Source organism: Salvelinus namaycush, chromosome 21, assembly GCF_016432855.1.
Source record: "Salvelinus namaycush isolate Seneca chromosome 21, SaNama_1.0, whole genome shotgun sequence".
In the NCBI taxonomy this organism is placed as follows: Eukaryota; Metazoa; Chordata; class Actinopteri; order Salmoniformes; family Salmonidae; genus Salvelinus; species Salvelinus namaycush.
This window is the reverse complement of record NC_052327.1, coordinates 2,780,659-2,802,505: the sequence shown is the minus strand read 5'-3', so window position 1 is coordinate 2,802,505 and position 21,847 is coordinate 2,780,659. Positions and strand designations below refer to the sequence as shown.

The window sequence follows — 21,847 nt, the reverse complement described above, 5'->3', positions numbered from 1 at the left end:
AAACGTTCAGCGGAAAATGAACATGGCAGCCTGCTCCACTCTAATCGTGAGGGGCATTTCTTTACAAACGTGCATCCAATCTCCTTACTAAACCAAACACGTTTAAATTTGTTTCTGTATGTGAAGAGGGTCAAATGCGTGTCTCACGCACACTGGGAGAGTTGGCAGCACAGTGGGTGTTTCTTGGGTGTGTCTTTGCCTTTCAATCACAACAAACAAGGGCAGTAGTGAGTACAGCAAGGTAAGCAAAGATAGCTTTGCTATGGAGAGAACAAAGTTTTGAAGTTGGACTTCCCCCCCTCCTGACTCGCCATATCAAGATGGTCAGCTAATTCAGTTTTATGTGTAGGCTAAAGCCTGGACTGACCTTGCGTTTTGCAGCAGCTAGCAAGCATAGCTAGGAAATAGCTGCAGCTGGCTATCTTATCTAACTGATATTTCTCTGTCAAATCAGTTATGGCAAGATAGCAAGAGGAAACTTTGCATCATTCAGTAGCCTACCTAGTAATATGAGTGCAATTGCTAAAGTTATGTAGATATTCTAAAAAGTGTTTTGATAACTTTCAAGTGTAACAGTTCAATGTAAACCATACGCCACATAATATTGTAGAAGCAGTGTTCTGTTAATATGACACTGTGCAAATATTGTACCTTCCTGTATGGTGTCCCATTTAAAACAGGAGTTCCCTGACATGTTTGAAGAATACACCCCCCCGCAAACACACACACACATTGATAGTACTATGATTAAATAATAACAAAAGATGATCAAAAGTAAGTCTTTAATGCTGAGTGCAAGGTCTCTCCCAATTCAGACATCAGTATCAACCTGTTTCAGTCAGAGGACTCCATTTCAAAAGCATCTCTTCTGCCAATCTGTAGAAAAACGAGGAAGAGTTGATGAGTGACACGCATTGAAAGGGTGATATTACTAAACACTTGTGATGTACTGTCTTATTATTCTGAACAGAAGCATAAATGCAACATGCATCAATTTCAAAGATTTCACTGAGTTACAGTGAAATAAATTCAATAGGCCCTAATCAATGGATTTCACATGACTGGGATTACATATCAAATTTTATTCGTCACATGTGCCTAACACAACAGGTGTAGACCTTACCGTGAAATGCTTACTTACAAGGCCTTAAGCAGATATGCATCTGTTGGTCACAGATACCAATAACAAAAAAAGTAGGGGCTTGGATCAGAAAACCAGTCAGTGTGACTGTCATTTGCCTCATGCAGTGCAACATCTCCTTCACATAGAGTTGATCAGGCTGTTGATCGTGACCTTTGGAATGTTGTCCCACTCCTCTTCAATGACCGTGCGAAGTTGCTGAATATTGGCGGGAACTAGAACACGCTGTCGTACACGTCGATCCAGACCATCCCAAACATTCTCAATGGGTGTTATTTCTGGTGAGTATGCAGGCCTTGGAAGAACTGGGACATTTTCAGATTCCAGGAATTGTGTACAGATCCTTGTGACACGGGGCCGTGCATTATCATGCTGAAACATGAGGTGATGGTGGCAGATGAATGGCACGACAATGGGCCTCAGGATCTCGTCACGGTGCATTCAAATTGCCATCGATAGAATGCAATTGTGTTCGTTGTCCGTAGCTTATGCCTGCCCAAACCATAACCCCACAGCCACCATGGGGGACTCTGTTCACAACGTTGACATCAGAAAAACGCTTGCCCACATGACGCTATACACTTGGTCTGTGGTTGTGAGGCCGGTTGGAGGTACTGCCAAATTCTCTAAAATGACATTGGAGGCGGCTTCTGGTAGAGAAATTATCATTCGATGCTCTGGTGGACATTCGAGCAGTCGGCATGCCAATTGCACCGCCACTCAAAACTTAAGACATCTGTGGCATTGTGTTGCAAAATTGCACATTTTAGAGTGGCCTTTTATTGTCGCCATCACACGGTCCACATGTGTAATGATCATGCTGTTTAAACATGGAACAATGTTATGGAACATTTCTGGGATCTTTTATTTCAGCTCATGAAACATGGGACCAACACTTTACATGTTGCATTTATGTTCAGTGTAGTAATCACCTTTTGACAAACACCTCAGAAGGGACAACACCTGCTTTCATGGCAGCATAGATCAGCTCCAGGCCCCTCTCCTCACAGAGACTGGTCATGAAGGAGACTGACTTCTGCTCCTATATCTGACACAGCTCCTACAGTATATCACAGAGTGAGTGAGGGAGAAAGACAGTCACCATACAGTCATGAAAGCCAACAGTAAATACACAGCTGAACATAGCAAATCAGAGATTCTGATTCACAGCTAATTCACAATGGACATGTGCCTGGTTGGCATTACTCACTCAGGCCAATGGCACAGTGGAAGGGGACCTCCGTACAAAGTACAAGACAAACATATTCACACAGCACTGATTACATTATCAATGGTGGTTAGGTGAATTCCAGGACAGATGGAATTTTGACCAGATCAAATGTGACCAACCTGATTCAAGTGTCCTCCATTACTCTGCAGTGGGACTGGTGTCTGGCCACTGCCTGAGCCTTCTATAACAACTCCTGATATGGTAGGAGGGTTCCCATGATGCCGCTGAACAACAAATACACCAGGTTTTGTATGTAGGTTGTGAATGTAATAAAATATCATCACACAAATGGTGTATATGCTAATAAGAGGGACTGTTGTCGATTCAGAATAAATTCAGGCTGGTGACACTGATGCCATTACTATGCAACCAGCTGTGTACGTTGCCGAATGCTTGCTGATACGTTTTGCTATTTCCTCCCAGAGCTATATTTGTAGTAGACAAGTACCATCCTTCATTTATCTTTGCTCTAGAAAATACACAAACTTTCATGAGAACAGAGATGTTCTCTTGGGTTAGCCCCCAAATGCTATCTATCTAGCTAGCTAGCTACCTAACTTGCAAAGCCGGGATAGTTATCATAGCTTTGTCTGAGTTGAAATGAGTTGGCTAGCTAGCTAACGTTAGCTAGCCAGTTTGAGTTGAAACATTATTGAAATCAAGCTGACTAACGTAAACTCACCCCATTCCGTACAAATGTGCGTAACTGCGGCATTCAAACGAGGCTGCAATGAAAACGAATGGGACTGTAGTGACTGTGTTGGCATCAAAATCCGGGGTGTGAAACTACGTCTCGATTCAGCGTTGATTGACATGGTAATGGGCTAACAGTATTGGAGAAAAAATGAAAAAACGAACCCCTCTGATGCTGTACATTACATTGTGACGTGTCACTACGTAACGTACAGCGCGTATTTGCAACTCATTTTGTGCCGTACAGCCTCTTTCCACCAGGGGTAGCCCTTCTCTCGCAGATTAAAATCATGCTTTACCATATACACTTGTAAGAAAACTTCATTATTTTTGTCTAAATTAATATAATTATTGCTAATATTAAACTAATATTTCATGACTAGGGTGCCAATTGCATTTTTTGCGAGCCATCATGACACTCAAAAGCCGGAACAGCTGCAGTTCACTTGTGAGTCTAACGTTAGCGCAGCCCTAAACCCCTCTTCAAATTCGACACAAACCTTCTGTAACGGCTTTCTTCCATAGGTGACGGAGAGGACCAAAGTGCAGCGCGGCTAGTGTTCAACATGTTTAATAAAAGAACAAGTGAAACACTACAAACAACATACAAAATAACAAACCGAGACAGACCTATCTGGTGCAGACAACCACAGAGACAGGAAACAAACACCCACAAAATCCCAACACAAAACAAGCCTCCTATATATGATTCTCAATCAGGGACAACGATTACCATCTGCCTCTGATTGAGAACCATATTAGGCTGGACATAGAAACAGACAAACTAGACACACAACATAGAATTCCCACCCAGCTCACGTCCTGACCAACACTAAACAAGCAAAACACATAATAACTCTGGTCAGGACGTTACAGTACCCCCCTCCTGAGGTGCGGACTCCGAACGCACCCCTACAACTCAAGAGGAGGGTCTGGGTGGGCATCTGTCCGCGGTGGCGGCTCCGGCGGTGGACGAGGACACCACTCCACCACTGTCTTTGTCCCCCTCCTCAGCGTCCTTTGAGTGGCGACCCTCGCCCACGACCTTAGCCTAAGAATCCTCCCCAAGGCCCCCACATGATTTTGGAGGTAGCTCAGGACAGAGAGGTAGCTCAGGACAGAGAGGTAGCTCAGGACAGAGAGGTAGCTCAGGACAGAGAGGTAGCTCAGGACAGAGAGGTAGCTCAGGACAGAGAGGCAGCTCAGGACAGAGGGGCAACTCCGGACTGAGTGGCAGCTCCGGACTGAGTGGCAGCTCCGGACTGAGTGGCAGCTCCGGACTGAGTGGCAGCTCCGGACTGAGTGGCAGCTCATGACTGTAGGGCAGCTCATGACTGTAAGGCAGCTCATGACTGTAGGACAGCTCATGACTGTAGGACAGCTCATGACTGTAGGACAGCTCATGACTGTAGGGCAGCTCATGACCGTAGGGCAGCTCATGACCGTAGGGCAGCTCATGACCGTAGGGCAGCTCATGACCGTAGGGCAGCTCATGACTGTAGGGCAGCTCATGACTGGCTGACGGCTCTGGACGCTCATGGCTGACTGACGGCTCCGGCAGATCCTGTCTGGTTGGCGGCTCTGGCAGATCCTGTCTGGTTGGCGGCTCTGGCAGATCCTGTCTGGTTGGCGGCTCTGGCAGATCCTGTCTGGTTGGCGGCCCTGGCAGATCCTGACTGACGAATGGCTCTAGCGGCTCCTGACTGACGAACGGCTCTGACGGCTCGGGACAGACGGGCGGCTCTAACGGCTCGGGACAGACGGATGGCTCAGACGGCGCTGGGGAGACGGATGGCTCAGACGGCGCTGGGGAGACGGATGGCTCAGACGGCGCTGGGGAGACGGATGGCTCAGATGGCGCTGGGGAGACGGATGGCTCAGATGGCGCTGGGGAGACGGATGGCTCAGATGGCGCTGGGGAGACGGATGGCTCAGATGGCGCTGGGGAGACGGATGGCTCCGATGGCGCTGGGGAGACGGATGGCTCAGATGGCGCTGGGGAGACGGATGGCTCCGATGGCGCTTGGCAGACGGCCAGCTCTGACGGCGTTGGGCAGACGGACAGTTCAGACGGCGTTGGGCAGACGGACAGTTCAGACGGCGTTGGGCAGACGGGCAGTTCAGGCGCCGCTGGGCAGACGGGCAGTTCAGGCACCGCTGGGCAGACGGCAGACTCTGGCCGGCTGAGACGCACTATAGGCCTGATGCGTGGTGCCGGAACTGGAGGTACCGGGCTGAGGGCACGCACCTCAGGGCGAGTGCGGGGAGGAGGAACAGGGCTCTGGAGATGCACTGGAAGCCTGGTGCGTGGTGTAGGCACTGGTGGTACTGGGCTGGGGCGGGAAGGTGGCGCCGGATATACCGGACCGTGAAGGAGGACACACGCTCTTGAGCACCGAGCCTCTCCAACCTTACCAGGTTGAATGGTCCCCGTAGCCCTGCAGGCGAACCGGGGACACCACCTGTAAGGCTGGTGCCATGTACGCCGGCCCGAGGAGACGTACTGGAGGCCAGATATGTTGGTCCGGCTTCATGGCACCCGGCTCGATGCCCAACCTAGCCCTACCAGTGCGGCAAGGTGGAATAGCCCGCACTGGGCTAAGCACGCGTACTGGGGACACCGTGCGCTTTACCGCATAACACCGTGTCTGACCAGTACGACGCCCTCTCACTCCACGGTAAGCCCGGGGAGTTGGCTCAGGTATCCAACCCGGCTTCGCCACACTCCCCTTTAGCCACCCCCCCCCCCAAGAAATTTTTGGGTGAGCCTCTCGGGCTTCCAGCCTCTTTTACGTGCTGCCTCCTCAATCCACCGCTCCTGGGCTGTGGCTGCCTCCTTCTCCTCCCGAGAGCGGCGACTCTCTCCAACCTTTGCCCAGGGTCCTTTTCCGTTCATGATTTCCTCCCATGACCATTCCTCCTGGTACCGCTGCTGCTGTTGCTGCTGCCCGTTGCCACGCTGCTTGGTCCGGGTTAGGTGGGTGTTTCTGTAACGGCTTTCTTCCATAGGTGACGGAGAGGACCAAAGTGCAGCGCGGCTAGTGTTCAACATGTTTAATAAAAGAACAAGTGAAACACTACAAACAACATACAAAATAACAAAAAGTGCAAAAACCGAGACAGACCTATCTGGTGCAGACAACGACAGAGACAGGAAACAAACACCCACAAAATCCCAACACAAAACAAGCCTCCTATATATGATTCTCAATCAGGGACAACGATTACCATCTGCCTCTGATTGAGAACCATATTAGGCTGGACATAGAAACAGACAAACTAGACGCACAACATAGAATTCCCACCCAGCTCACGTCCTGACCAACACTAAACAAGCAAAACACATAATAACTCTGGTCAGGACGTTACACCTTCAAACAGGTATGTGATGAGACATTACATAAACTCTTTACGTTTTATTTACATTTTAAAGTTGGTTACTTGGACAAATCGGGTGAAAAAAAACTGTTTTCTTCACACAACATACTTCCCCCTTTCAAGATCACTTCGTAGCTTTCGCTCCCCACTTGCCATTTAAAAAAAAACCCGACGGAGCTCATTGCCTTGTTGAATTATTGAGAGATGGGCATCATGAAGGTCTCGTCATTAATTTAGTTGGAACGGGGAGAAATTGTGCTTTACATTGGTATTGATATTACAGTTGATGTGGTAGTATTACGTTTTTTGGGTGCAAAAATATGGTCAAATGTACAGACCAAGGCGATGTACAAAAGTGAGTGAGTTTACGTTACATCCTATTGTTAGCTAGCATCTAAGTGTAAGTTTATTGACCCTACATGCCAATGGGCTACAGTTTGCTGATTTTAGCAAGGTAGCTGGCTAACGTGAGCTATGCATCTCCTTTGACATGGCACATTACACGTTAGCTTGATGTATTTATCTATCTACAGTATCATTCCCCTGTCATCTGTGGTATCATAGTAGAACCCTGCACGGGCCCGCAATATTCAGGCCCTACCCTCCGCAGGCCCAATTGCTTCTACTAAATTTAAGGCCCTGCCTGAAACACAAAATCAGAAATAACTTCCCTGTTAGTAAATCCATTAGCTGTTCCTCTCGGTCTGTGACTTGTTCCCTGCATGCAGCTCACTCTGCTCATGGTGCACTGACTTTGTGAAGAGAGAGCAGTTAGCTACTTGTCGCTACTTGTGAAATAATCTCCCCTGTTCTATATTTGAGGTTGAAGCACTTCTGACACCATGTTATGCTCTTAGTCAGATATGACTATACTGCGCAGCAGAACATGTGCAAATGTCTCAGCTTCAAAATGTTAGTGATCAATTTGGTGATACCAGAGCCCTGCATGTACTCTAGTTATTTATGAAAAAGAGGCCCTAATCCATTGTATAATGTCGGGCCCTGGTCGGGTAGCAGAGGTCTATATCATAGCTAGCCTGGCTCAAATAATATTGTACAACCAAACAGTAGCTACTAGCTAGCTTGAACCAGTTATCTACTTAACTAACATACTCACCAACACCAGTGGTTTGACAGTTGACAGGCAGCAGAAGTGACTGTGTCGGATGTAATCCATTCCAGACCATTCCAAACCAAATGCATTGGAAGTTTGCACCAACTTTATGGAAGCCCATTTTCACTCCTATTTGCCGAACGAAATGTACTTGCATTACACCCATATGCACACTTTACAAGAAATGTCCACATGGCAGCTGGGGGCAGACCACAACATGTTGTCTCTGGGCAATTGGGGCATCATTGGCAAAAGTGGGCAAGTAAGTAATCCTTACCCAACCCTCCAGTAAATTGTGACGAACTCACAAAACAACATTTGGACGAGACTGACTTTATGACCAAAGTTATCCTATTAACACTTTGTAGTTCATTTTGACACTGTAATTAATGTTTCTGGCTCATATAGATGCCACCTAAACTGTTTAAAAACAAATACGAGATCAGATACTAAAGTCCGGGTTATTATAGTCCTAAATAGACGTGCAGGAAATCTGTCCACAGCTTTATGCTCTGGCATAAACATCCCCACCATCCCCATACAAAGTTGATAGCTAGCTAAATGGAAATCATGGAGGATTTTTTCAATGAGTGTATTTGAGTAGGTTGCATGCGCTATGGACAGCCAATGTTAGTGTTACAAGTTTATCACCACTGACTGTCTGTGGCTATAATTAGCCTCGCTTTCTGCGTCCGTATTGTGTCCGCCTCTGTCATGTTTCTGGTGGGATCATTTTTCAAGAGCCCAATTCCTGCCCACATTTTATTAAGCCCTGTCTACCCAAAATCATGATTTTTTGGGGGAGTTGTCTGTCCAAGTAGCCAATAAAACTCCCAGGTCTGGGATTTCCGGGACAACATGACACCTGTCTTGTCTTTACCATAACAGTGATATACTGTGACATACTCACAGCTGGGCCAGTGAAGTGGAGTGTGGGCTGCGTTGTCCATTGGTGTCCTGGAGGTCAGGATGTTTTAGTGACTTGGTCCGGTGTACCAGACCCAAATAACTGCTGCCTATCAGGCCTGCAGGGCTCTTGTTCTTTAATACAGTCAGAGCATTCTCAGTCAGTGGAGCCTGAGTAGATGTGATTGGGAGGGAATGGATGACACAATGTATCACTCATAAACCTCATGTCAACACTAAGAGGAACTTTAAAAACTTTAGTGAACAATCTTTTTTTACATTATCTTTATTTTAGTGACCTTGATTGTATCTCATCTATCCCTGAACCTGATTTAAGCTTCTTGCAAATGTATTCAAAACAATTGTAGATAATCGTTCCCCCTTCAAAACTCAGAGTTAAATAGATTGCATGCCTGGTTAATTCCTGAATTATTTGAAATCATTCATAAATCAAGGCCAGGAACAAAGGCTTGGACCCAGATTGGCAATCTATTAGGTAATTGAGGATTAAACTGTAAAACTGATCAGAAAGGCTAAATCTAATTATTATGTAACTACCCGTTCTGATTGTAAGGCGAATCCAGCAAAATTCTGTAAAACTGTCAAATGTGACCCTTTTCAGGTAGCTTAGGCGTATGTCACACATGACACAGGAGAGGAATTTTCATTTTTATCAAAATATGTTTTGGGGCAGAAATGCCTTCTGGAACATGTTAACTTTCATGTGCATTAACAACAAACTTGTATTCCATCCGTAAATAAGAATACAATTGTTAAATTACAAGCCTAGTTCGTTTAGCCACGGAAAAAGACGGAATCCCAACTCTAGCCATGATTGGCTGAGATGAAGGATGGGCTGGACATGCTGAGAGATGAGTTTGGATTGGTACTTTTTTTAGGGGGTAGGATACCTTTTTACGGAAGAAGAATGTGTTTTTTTGTGATTGATTTTATTTAGCTTTTTGTGTATTGTTTAAATGAATGTGTATATGGATGTGTAGTTTGAGGTGTATATTGGATCTTGATCTGTGTTGTTGTGTTATACAGGGCTCATCTGAAAACGAGACCTTGGTCTCAGCTTTGACTCCTTGTCTCCCTGTTATTTGTTTTTGCCAGAGTAGGAGTTTGTATAGTTTTGCTTTATAAAGTTTCATGTTTTAATGTCACATGCACAAGTACAGTGAAATGCCTTTTGTAACAGTTCTGAAGATTAGTAATAAAGGTACACTCACTTGTAAACTGGTATTAAGAGCAGTCCAATAAGCAAGGCTGGAGAGAAGGTTCTTCCCTAGCGTTGGGCTTCTACAAAATGACAACAAGGTCTTATAGTAATGTATTCTCATAAATCAATACAACTCCAAGGCAACTGATGTAGTTAGAGCCAACACGAATTAAATCTGACTGGTTCGATCTCTTTCCTTTTCAAAACAAAATAAAAAAAATCTGAAAAGCCAGATTTCTAGAATAGACATCCTTAAAAGAAATACATACAGTATGTGTACAAAATACTGTATAAAAGGCCTATTTGGAGATATAACACTCTTCATTGTAAATAAGAATGTGTTCTTAACTGACTTGCTTGGGGGGGAAAAAGGTGAAATAAATAAATAACTGTATGCTCTATATCATTTTATAAAAGGTATCAACCCAATATACAATACCTTGTGATCTTCTGAGACCTCCTTCTCTGGTACTCCACCTCGTCCACTGTCCACACGGCCCCCTTCACGTTTTCCACACGCACAAAACACTTGTGCAGGCTCAGGTTGTGGCGGACTGCATTCTGTGTGTGTTTGACAGGCAATAGGGTCAGAAAGGCTTCACGTACAGAACTCAAGGGAGTATCACAGTTATGGCATCCCTATTAGGAAGTCGTCACGTCAGACAAAACTGAAAACGGATGACTTCCTAATATGGATGCTGTACACTTTATTATTTTCAACTTGTAAGTCACATCAACATTATAACAAAGATTAAGTCAATACAGTACCTTCCACGTTGCAGCATTGTGTCTGAAGTAGGCAAAGGTCCGTGTAAACCATCTGTATATCTCATTTAGTGTTAACTGCATGTCCGATGCATCCATTATAGCCTAAAACGATGACAACAAAAAACATGTAGGTTGTAACCCATCAAATGGGGCGAATGCTGATATGCCCCTTTATACGCAGGGATTACAGGGGAAACTATAAGTTAAATTCATGTCTTCTTACCTGTCTTATCAGAGTAGCGTAGGTAAAAGGTGGCCTGATATCTGCATTTCTGTACATCTCATGATTTGGGCTAAATTCTATAAAAAAAAAAAAACATTGTACAATTGGTTACTTTCATTCACACGGATATTTCAACCAGGTTGGTTAATATTCACCAAAAATCCTGAGTATTAAATACGTGTCACAGATGATTTTGAAAAGGACATGTAAAGGCCAAAATTGACTTTTTCATAGCACAAGACTGGAGCAACAGTGAAGCAGGGACAAAGTTATGTACATCTATTCAGTATGGACTGTGTTGACATCTGTGCGGGTTGTTACCTGAAGACAGAGAGCAGAGAGAGGGGTGCTTGTCTGAGTGGTGTCTTCGCATTGCCCCCACACTTGTGGGGCAGAGTCCTGCAGGCCCCCGGGGTGAGGATGGGGAGGTGACAGGGGCCGTTGGAGACATCTGAGGGTCATCTTGAGGGGACAGTGGTGGCAGGCTCTTGGACATGGTGACACCGGACCCAGAACTCAGCTGCACACAGAAGAAGAAGTAGAAACACAGACCAAAAAGGAGAAAGGAGAGGAAAGAAAAAGACCAGAGGGAGAGGAGGGAGCTTTTTAAATGGGTGTGACCGATGCCATTAAATTTGCTTCGACATTGGTGGTTCCACTAATATCCTTTGGAGAAAGAAGTCAATCGTCAGTAATTAAAGGGTGAAATTGTATCATAAGTATTGTCATTACAGCGTCATGTTAGCTAGATTAGTTAATGATTAGCTTCTCTATTATCCAAGCTTGTGTCTTAGCCTGCTGTCTTCAAAATGTCTGATCAATGTCTGATGTAAACAGAATTCACAAAAACGAAATGTTATTGTGATCACGTTCATTTAATGTCAGCTTAATTTCAGCTTTATTTTTGCATTGCTGATATTTTAAGCACTGTATGTCATGTTCAGGTTGAAAATATCAGGCCTCTAGATATCATTCAGACAATAAAGATAAAATATAGCTGTGAGCAGCAGCAATGAATGGGGTTCACAGGATGACTAAAAGGACACAAGATCAGTTGGATAACAAAGCAAGCACTCTATCATGTAGGAACTATCTTCCTTTAGGTGCAATCAGTGAAATGATTACCATGTTTATCTCTGAATACCACAAGGAGGATGCAAGGGAAGTGTAGTATAGTGCTGCAGGTTGGTTCTTTGAATGCAGCAGGTAACGATTGTTAAAGTAGTTCATTATTGAGTTTATATACCAATTCTGGGGTCAATTTGACTAGTGGTTTATGTTAAGATTAGTGAAATATTTTCAGCATTAGTGTATTGGTATATTGTGGTCATCTTTGAATTCTGGGACTTCTGGGTCAATCTGTTTGTAAAGGATTTATATCTCAGTTTGTACACTCTACATTAGCGTATACATATATAACACACTGACTGTTGAAGTGGCAGGACTGCCGGTTTCAAATTTTCCCGAATAAAATATCGACTTTCACTACGTTCAGACCACATAATAGGGCAACAATATGTAACCTCCTCCCTATACCGGTACCCCTGTATATAGCCTCACTACTGTTATTTTATTGTTGCTCCTTAATTATTTGTTATTTTTCTTTCTTTTTTCCTTCAGTTTATTTTAGTAAATACTTTCTTAACACTTATTTTTCTTTACTGCGTTGTTGGTTAAGGGCTTGAAAAGTAAGTATTTCACTTTTGTTGACATTGAGTGCCAGGAAAATAACCTCACACTCAATGTCAACAAAACAAAGGAGATGATCGTGGACTTCAGGAAACAGCAGAGGGAGCACCCCCCTATCCACATTGACGGGACAGTAGTGGAGAAGGTGGAAAGTTTTAAGTTCCTCGGCGTACACATCACGGACAAACTGAAATGGTCCACCCACACAGACAGCGTGGTGAAGAAGGCGCAACAGTGTCTCTTCAACCTCAGGAGGCTGAAGAAATTTGGCTTGTCACCAAAAACACTCACAAACTATTACAGATGCACAATCGAGAGCATCCTGTCGGGCTGTATTCCCGCCTGGTACTGCAACTGCTCCTCCCACAACTGCAAGGCTCTCCAGAGGGTAGTGAGGTCTGCACAACGCATCACCGGGGGCAAACTACCTGCCCTCCAGGACACCTACACCACCCGATGTCACAGGAAGGCCAAAAAGATCATCAAGGACAGCAACCACCCGAGCCACTGCCTGTTCACCCCGCTATGATCCAGAAGGCAAGGTCAGTACAGGTGCATCAAAGCTGGGACCGAGAGACTGAAAAACAGCTTCTATCTCAAGGCCATCAGACTGTTAAACAGCCATCACTAATATTGAGTGGCTGCTGCCAACATACTGACTCAAATCTCTAGCCATTTTAATAATAAAAAAAATTGGATGTAATAAATGTATCACTAGTCACTTTAAACATTGCCACTTTATATAATGTTTACATTCCCTACATTACTCAACTCATGTGAATATACTGTACTCTATACCATCTGCTGCATCTTGCCTATGCTGTTCGGCCATCGCTCATCCATATATATTTTTATGTACATATTCTTATTCATTCCTTTACACTGTGTATAAGGTAGTTGTTATGAAATTGTTAGATCACTTGTTAGATATTACTGCATGGTCGGAACTAGAAGCACAAGCATTTCGCTACACTCGCATTAACATCTGCTAACCATGTGTATGTGACCAAATGTATTGTATTTTATTTGGGACGCATACAATAGCTAGAGCAATATACCAAAGGACTCCAGAAATATAATTTGCCTGCTCATGCTCATGTGTAGTGTCACCTACACCTACACTTGGATTTCTGAATGGAATTTTTATGGTATGGCATTATCTCTAAAGAACCATACAATTTTAGAATATGTTGTTCACAACTCATTCTTCAAAGCGCGTCATACATGTTGACTGAATAGGTCATTTTCTGTGAGACACTATAGGTGTGGTCTCTCTGTATACTTACAGGTTTGGAAGAGGACTGTGGTTCCAAAGGTGGCAGGTGTAAGTGGGCCATCATAGCTTGGAGACGCTCCCGTTCTTTAGAGAGCTGATAGAGGAGAGGCGGAGCGAGGAGGAGGAGAGAGAGCAAGAAGAGGAGAGAGAGAGAGGGGGAGGAAAAAGAGAGAGGTACCAAGGGATGGAGGAAGCAAGAAGAGGTGAAGAAACCCCAAATTAGTTTGAGCTGAGGTACGCCGTCACAACAGTCTCTCACACACACACAAACACACACACACACACACACACCTACCTGGAGATCTAACTGCTGCACCACCTGCATCTGGACTCTGCACTGGGCTGTGCTCCTTTCATCCAGCATGTGCTCAATACTTAGGTGCCTGAGAATGCTCACATGAGTTACTGGGGTGATACACGCATGCAGAAACTGCTTTATACACTATACATACACTCTCCATAGGAAAACTTACTTGATAAACTGGCTGGCGTTTTCACAAACAGTCTCACAGCCCGGCCAAATACACACACCATATCCATAGAGTGAGTGTGTGATTGTTTGATCCACATTCAGCAAGCTGTAGGTAGAGGAGGAAGGTTTAAGGGTTACACATACAAAAAAGCATCAGCGTCATAAAAAAAAATACATAAAAAAAAATAAATAATAATATTTTAGTCTGAGGAACAAAGAGAGAGGGGTTAAAATAAAAATGAAAAGCACCTTGATTTTGAACAAGCTGCTACAGTGCTTTACTATAAACTTTACTACAGATTTTGCTGGTAAAAAAACCTAAAGCAAAACAACAAACAAACAAAATAAGTTGTCCCAGTGGGACTCTTACTAAAATTGAGAACAAACGACTTGGGGAAGTGAAGCTGTCTGTGGCAAACAGCTTAATTGATGTTTACAAGCAGACCGTTTGAAATAAAAAATGTTCAGTAGGCTGCACAGAGAAAGTGGTACCACTTTACCCTAAGGCAGGGGTGTCAAAATCAATCAGCGCAAGGGCCATATTGAAAAAATACAACGAATGTGTGTGCCAGACATGTATTTATTTTTTATTATTGCATACAACTCCTACCCAAACTGGCCATTGTTTTATTTAAAAAATATGTCCCTTTATAATGTCCACTTATGTATATAGGTGTCACGACTTCTGCCGAAGTCGGTCCCTCTCCTTGTTCGGGCGGCGGTCAACGTCACCGGCTTTTTAGCCATCTCTGATCCACTTTTAATTTTCCATTTGTTTTGTCTTTGTTTTCTACACACCTGGTTTCTATTCCCCAATTACATGTTCATTATTTAACCCTCTGTTTCCCCCATGTTTGTGTGCGTGTTTGTATATAATGTTCAGGCAATTTGGCGTGCAGCACATTGGCAGTGCTCGCTGTGATTTATAGTGGAGAGTATTGCGGGCTGTATGGAAAATGGCCAAAATTAATTGACAACCCATATAATTGTGCAGGCCGGAGAGAAATGTGTTATGGGCCGGATTCGGCCAGCTGGCCGTGTGCTTGACACATGTGCCCTAAGGATTCTAATCCATATACCTTTATTGTAAAGTGTTATGGAGAAGCCTTTACCCTTCTCTTGGGCTGGAACTAAGAGATTGGCCGTTGGTAGGGAAGTTGTGGGTGTTTGATGCTTTGGCTGTGGTTACGGGTTCAGTAGGGGACGGAGTGCTGGTGGTGGTGATGACACGGTCTGGACAGCTATCCTTTGTGCTTTTCTCTTCCATTGTGCTGTTGGTTAGCTCCTTCCATATCTGCTGGAGCTCAATAGTACTCAAGCCAGCTGAAACACATAGACATACATGTACAATATTACCTTGCAACACTGGGGTTAAAGGTTATAGCTTCAGGGAGAGAGTATGTGTAGGTAGGGGTATAGTTTTACTTGTCTTTCTGAGCCATGAAAGTAAGGGCAGATATAAGAGTATGCTTGATGAGAATATGTTGGGTCGCCTGATTTGAAAATGGGGCCACAAAAGAAACTCTGGAAAAATGTAAATGGGCTGCTTTGTTCATAGAACTCGGGTAACGTGAGTAACCTCCGATATCCGCTAAATGACAAATGTGGCTCTAACTTTTGAACGGTTGGAGCTATACACTATTATGACCCATTTCCTGAAAGCTAAGACTCTCAGGAATATGTGCTGTTTTCATGAATTTCATGAACGTCTAATAACAGGTCCGAAACGCATTATTATAGGTCAATGAAATATATCCAGAGCATAGTGCATTCATGTCAAGCTATGAAAGACCTCATATTTAGGTATCTTAATAGCTGCATTACTTCAATGACAGTGTAGTGTCATCATAATTGCTGTTCTCAAAAGTGTTTCTACCATACCAGTCCCTTAATTTGTCCTGTTTTCAAAATGTTCACAATGTGCAAATGCACAATGGAGATGGTGAAATAACATTACTAACTAAATGCCTCATGAGTTTTATTACATTTTGTAATGTTTATTGACAGAGTTAGAACACGTGCTGACATTGTGCCAGGGGCTTAGCTAGCTAGCTGTAAGAAAACAAAACCCCAAAACATGTCAATAGTAGTTAGGAGTCTTCGACGAAGTCCTCAGCACTACCTATGTTACATCTGGGAAAATTGTAAGGAAAAGTTCATATTTTATTAACATTCTGTGTTGTGTCCATATTCTTTTTGAGAAGTGAGTAATGTTTATAAATGCTTTATGAAGGGGAAAATAGATTTGACTTTAGACTAGTATGACCAACTAATTTGTGATGTGGAGGAGGGCTGGTAATGACTTACGAAAGAGTTTCTTCGTAGTACTACTAGTACTAGTACTAGTAGTAGTAGTAGTAGTAGATCGAAACTCTTTCGTAAGTCATTACCAGCCCTCCTCCACATCACAAATTAGTTGGTCATACTAGTCTAAAGTCAAATCTATTTTCCCCTTCATAAAGCATTTATAAACATTACTCACTTCTCAAAAAGAATATGGACACAACACAGAATGTTAATAAAATATGAACTTTTCCTTACAGAAGAAGAAGAAAACGAAAACTGTCCGGTGAGGGAAAATGGGGCTGGTACAGGCTATATATCAATATAAAAATACACTTTTGAGAACAGCCATAATGATGACACTACATGTATCAAGATACCTACATATGAGCTCTTGCATGACATGAATATACTATGGAGATATTTCATGAACCTTTAATAATGCGGTTGGGATCTGTTATAACACGTTAATGAAATGCTTATAGATGTGTATTGAATGCGTTATTGCTATGAGGTCAAAATAAAACGTTACCCTTCAAACCATACTTTCTTCAGACTGACAGTACTGTCAGACTGATTTGTTATAGACTGTCATAGCCCCAAATAAAAAAGTAAACATTGGCTGTTGATTTCATCAACATATTTTGGTGTGGTCTCAATTTTTTCTTAAATATCAAGATATGGTCCTGGTCCAAAAAAAGTTTGGGGAACCCCTGCACTAAGAAAACCAAGGAGTTAGCTACAGTAGAGAGGATTTACCTGGAAACAAGGTGTGGGAGGCCAGGCCTGGTCTCTGCACTTTGAACAGCTCCTGCTGGAGGAGCTGCTGGAACACTAGCTGCTGCCTAGAGAGCTGAGTGAGAGAGTGAGTAAGACATGCTAAGGGTTCAGTGTCTATGTTCACAGTGCTCATATTCACAATTCCATAGAAGTTGTGTCAGTGTCACTTGGAGTCTGGAGCAGGTGCTGTAGTCCGAGCGACTCTGAACTCATTGTTACTCTGAGGCTGTCCTAATATGGACACCGTATCTTGGCTACATTGTCCATCAGCATAGAAACACACACAAAATAACTAACATTTTACTTGGATAGATTATGCGAGACAAGTTCCAAGTACTGCAACGCCTACTTACTTGTAGGTTACTTCTCAACAATGCCACAACAATAAGAAATAATACAAGATACGAATACGAACATAATGTAAATGGCTTAGTAGAATAGAATATTAGAATAGAATAGAACATTTTAGCATAAGTATAATACAGGAAGGCACCATTTATAGTCCAATATTTACATGTGTATTGGAGAAAGGGGGGGATAGTGAGCAGTGCATAAACTGAGCATTATAATAAGAGTCTGTTAGCAGCAGTTGTGATGTGTGTGTGCATGAATGAGTGCATGTGTGCTAAGTGTGGAGCATCAGAGCGTGTTCAGCAGTCTGATGGTTTGTATATAGAAACTTTCTCATAGCCTCTTATCAGACCTCATGCTTTGATACCATCTGCCCCACGGTAAGGGAGAGAACAGCTCGTGGCAGTGGTGTGTGGGGTCCTTGATGATGCTGCGTTCACTCACTCGTCGCTGTTGGTTATCAGGCCTACAACCATGGTGTCGTGCAAAGCCTCGCAGTCGTGGGTGAACAGGGGACAGAGGACTGTGTTAAGAGTCAGTGTGGAGGAAGTGCCAATCCTCACAGCCTGTGTTCCAGGATCCAGTTGCAGAGGGTGATGTCCAGAACCAGGGCTCTAAGCTTGCTGACAAGCTTATTTTTTATTTTACCTTTATTTAACTAGGCAAGTCAGGTAAGAACAAATTCTTATTTTCAATGACAGCCTAGGAACAGTGGGTTAACTGCCATGTTCAGTGGCAGAACGACCTATTTTTTTTTACCTTGTCAGCTCAGGGATTCGATCTTGCAACCTTCCGGTTACTAGTCCAACGCTCTAACCACTGGGCTACCTGTCGCCCCGAGCTTTGAGGAAACAATAGTGTTGAATGCCGAACAGCATGCTCATATACAGTAGTTGTTCCTCTTGTCAATAGCGAATTAATAGAGATGGAAATGGCATCTTCCATGGATCTGTTGGAGCGGTAGGAAAATTGGAGTGGGTCCAGTGTGCCTGGCATCCTGGCCTTGATGTTGGCCATGACCAGCCTCTCGAAGCACTTCATGATGTTAGGTGAGCGAGGTGGGGCGATAGTCGTTTGGGCATGTCATTTTTTTTTCTTGGATACTGGGATGATGGTTGTCTCCTTAAAGCAGGTGGGGACTACAGCCTGGGACAGGGACATTACATTATAGTATCATATAGAATAGCAGGGGTGCTCAACTGGGGGTCTGCGGAGGTACTGCAGGGGGTCCGCGAAAAGAAAAAATAATATATATATAAAAAGTGGATTTATTTTATTGCAATGTTTTTATGAATATCACTAGCAACAACAGACAAAATATTTTTATTACATACCTACAGTATAAAAGAGGGGAATATCATATTTCTAATGACATCTCAACTCTGAATATTGAGCAAATTACACTCATTGGAGCTAATTGCACTCACTGGAGTATCTGAATTAGGCTTTCAAAAAGCACCCGAAGTGATGCTGGCTGCTGGCAAGCTTTTAACAAGAAATAGCGTTGCTTATGGGTACCTTCACGTGTGTGTAAAATATTACCGTGCTCAGATTAAAAAATATATATATTTTAGGTTTGTAATAAAATGTTGTTGATTTTTTTTAGCTACAATGGCATTTTCATTTACTGTATATTTGACTGTGATATGTGGTTGTCCCACCTAGCTATTTTAAGATGAATGCACTAACTGTAAATCACTCTGGATAAGAGCATCTGCTAAATTACTAAAATGTCAAATGTACATGTTTTATGTACATATCTCATTGCTGTATTGATTGACCCAAAAAATATGTTGCCATCACAAATGTATTATTTGTGCAGTTCTTTATTTATGTATTTTATTTAACCAGGCAAGTCAGTTAAGAACAAATTCTTATTTACACTGACGACCTACACCGGCCAATTGTGCGCTGCCCTACCGGACTCCCAATCACGGCCGGCCTGGATTCAAACCAGAGTGTCTGTAGTGACGCAGAGATGCAGTGCCTTAGACCGCTGCGCCACTCGGGAACCCAACTAGATATACAAATGTAGTTATTTGTTACATTTGACTGTGTAAAACCTAGCAGTACTATGTGAGGCAGATATATAGTGTTTTGCAAAAAAACATTTGTCTCTCTGAAATGTAACCATCAAGTGATAGATTTCAAACAAATGTATCTTTCATTGAACAACCCCATGCCGGGATTTGATACTTAAAAAACACACGTATAAGTTCTTTAAAAAATAAAAGCTCATTTACCAACATTTCCGAAAATATGATATACACTGAGTGTACAAAACATTAGGAATACCTTCCTAATATTGAGTTGCACCCCCTTTTGCCCTCAGAATAGCCTCCATTCATCGGGGCATGGATTCTACAAGGTGCCAAAAGTGTTCCACTGGGATGCTGGCCTATGTTGACTCCAATGCTTCCCACTGTTGTGTCAAGTTGGCTGGATATCCCTTGGGTGGTGGACCATTCTTGATAGACACAGGGAAACTGTTGAGTGTGGAAAAACCCAGCAGCGTTGCAGTGCTTGACACAAACCGGTGTTCCTGGCACCTACTATCATACCATGTTCAAATGCACTTAAATCTTTAGCATTGCCCATTCACCCTCTGAATGGCAAACATACGTAATCCATGTCTCAATTGTCTCAAGGCTTAAAAATCCTTCTTTAACCTGTCTCCTCCCCATCATATACACTGACTAGCTTTCACCTGGATTCACCTGGTTAGTCTGTCACGGAAGGAGCAGATGTTCATAATGTTTTGTGCACTCAGTGTATAGCGTTTTGGCAAACACGCTTCAGTTGGACATACAAATTGCTAACCAGAGTAGTTACAAACAGCACAGGAATGAAATCCTCAACATGTACACATGGATTTTGTGTTGTAGATATGTGGTAGTGGAGTAGAGGCCAGAGGGCACACACTTAGTATGTTGTGAAATCTGTTATGAATGTATTGTAATGTTTTTAAAATTGTATAACTGCCTTAATTTTGCCGGATCCCAGGAAAACTAGCTGCCTATAATAAATACAGATTAAAATACAAACCTTGTTTAACCAGCTAAACAGCTGCTATTAGTGAAGATGTGTTTGGGCTGATATTAATCCATTCGTTTAGGAGACAGGTGGATTCAACTTTATAATCAAGTAGATATAGTTTACCCAAGTTCAGTTTTTCAAGTGGGTAAAGTTGGTAATCATTTTACAAGCAGAGTGGCTCAGTTGGGAAGAGAAGCTTCATTTCCAAAAGTTGTAAGCGGTCAAAACCATTGGTTTTTGAGACAGCAGTGTCTAATTAGCACATTTTAAAAGATGCGTTACAAGCTCAAAACTTTTTTTCAGCAAAAATGACAATTATGACAATAATTGTGGGCATTTGCATGACAATGAATCGTTACCACAAATTCCATAATCGTCCCAGCCCGAGTTACCTTTCTAGCAATAGGCTATGCTAGACTTTACACTTCTTCCAATTATAGTGTGGGGAGGTCAAAATAATGAAAACCAAATATATTCATTTTAAAGTGTTGATTACTTGTCTTTGCCATTACCATTCACCGGACAATAAGACAAGACATGGAAAAAAACATATGATGGGAATCCCTTGGTCGCCAGATTGCCAGGGCAGTGGTCCCTGGGCAAGAAAAGGTTGAAGACCTTTGTAGTATAGTATAGTAATACAGCATAGTATAGTAATTTGGATTGGATCGTGCTGTACCTGCTGGAGCAGGATAGCGTGCTGCTGCTGTTGGAGCAGAGCCTGGAGCTGACCCGGGGACAGAAGCTGCTGCATCTGCTGAGTACTCATCGTAGTCATTGAGACCTGTGTGAAGAAGAAGCGGCGGATCGGACATTGAGGAGACAAATAGGATGTTCTGGTGCTTACCTCTCTTAGAGGCTTTTATTTACAATATTAACAGGTGCTGGACTTATTGGCCCATAAACTTTGTACAGAAAATATCCCCTGCTTAGCCTGCTCTCCCTCAGGCAAAATCAACTGAGCACCTAGTACTCTTTCTAGGACCTCCCTTCAGCTAGGAATGTTCCACCATGACAGCCCTATAACACAGTTCTACCATAAATACGTCATTTCTCATGGACATATAACATTCTAAACAACAGTTTTACAAAAAACAAAGACTTCAATAACTTGTGCCATAACTTCTTCTTCAAGTCACACAATGCACATTCATTAAGTGATTCACCTCGGGATAATTAATCACTTTGGCTATTCCCGTCAACCAATAAATGTTCCTCGATGACTCTGACTAATTTGCGCCATGCGCTCCATGACCCCTGTCATACACACAGGTGAGGAGAGAG

At 43.1% G+C, this 21,847-nt stretch overlaps 1 protein-coding gene across 1 annotated transcript in view; it reads right to left on the bottom strand.

Moving 5' to 3' along the window:
• LOC120066540 (forkhead box protein P2-like) overlaps window positions 1-21,332 on the bottom strand; it is a 49,673-nt gene extending 28,341 nt beyond the window's left edge. The window contains exons 1-12 of the mRNA XM_039017963.1: window positions 21,243-21,332; window positions 17,156-17,249; window positions 15,226-15,436; window positions 14,115-14,219; window positions 13,937-14,024; window positions 13,652-13,735; window positions 10,998-11,196; window positions 10,677-10,753; window positions 10,454-10,555; window positions 10,125-10,246; window positions 9,696-9,765; window positions 8,468-8,634 (exon numbers count right to left, since the gene is read on the bottom strand). Of these exons, the coding sequence (XP_038873891.1) occupies window positions 8,468-8,634; window positions 9,696-9,765; window positions 10,125-10,246; window positions 10,454-10,555; window positions 10,677-10,753; window positions 10,998-11,196; window positions 13,652-13,735; window positions 13,937-14,024; window positions 14,115-14,219; window positions 15,226-15,436; window positions 17,156-17,249; window positions 21,243-21,332 (1,409 nt within the window). The remainder of the gene's footprint in view (window positions 1-8,467; window positions 8,635-9,695; window positions 9,766-10,124; window positions 10,247-10,453; window positions 10,556-10,676; window positions 10,754-10,997; window positions 11,197-13,651; window positions 13,736-13,936; window positions 14,025-14,114; window positions 14,220-15,225; window positions 15,437-17,155; window positions 17,250-21,242) is intronic.
• Between the last annotated feature and the right edge of the window lie 515 nt (window positions 21,333-21,847).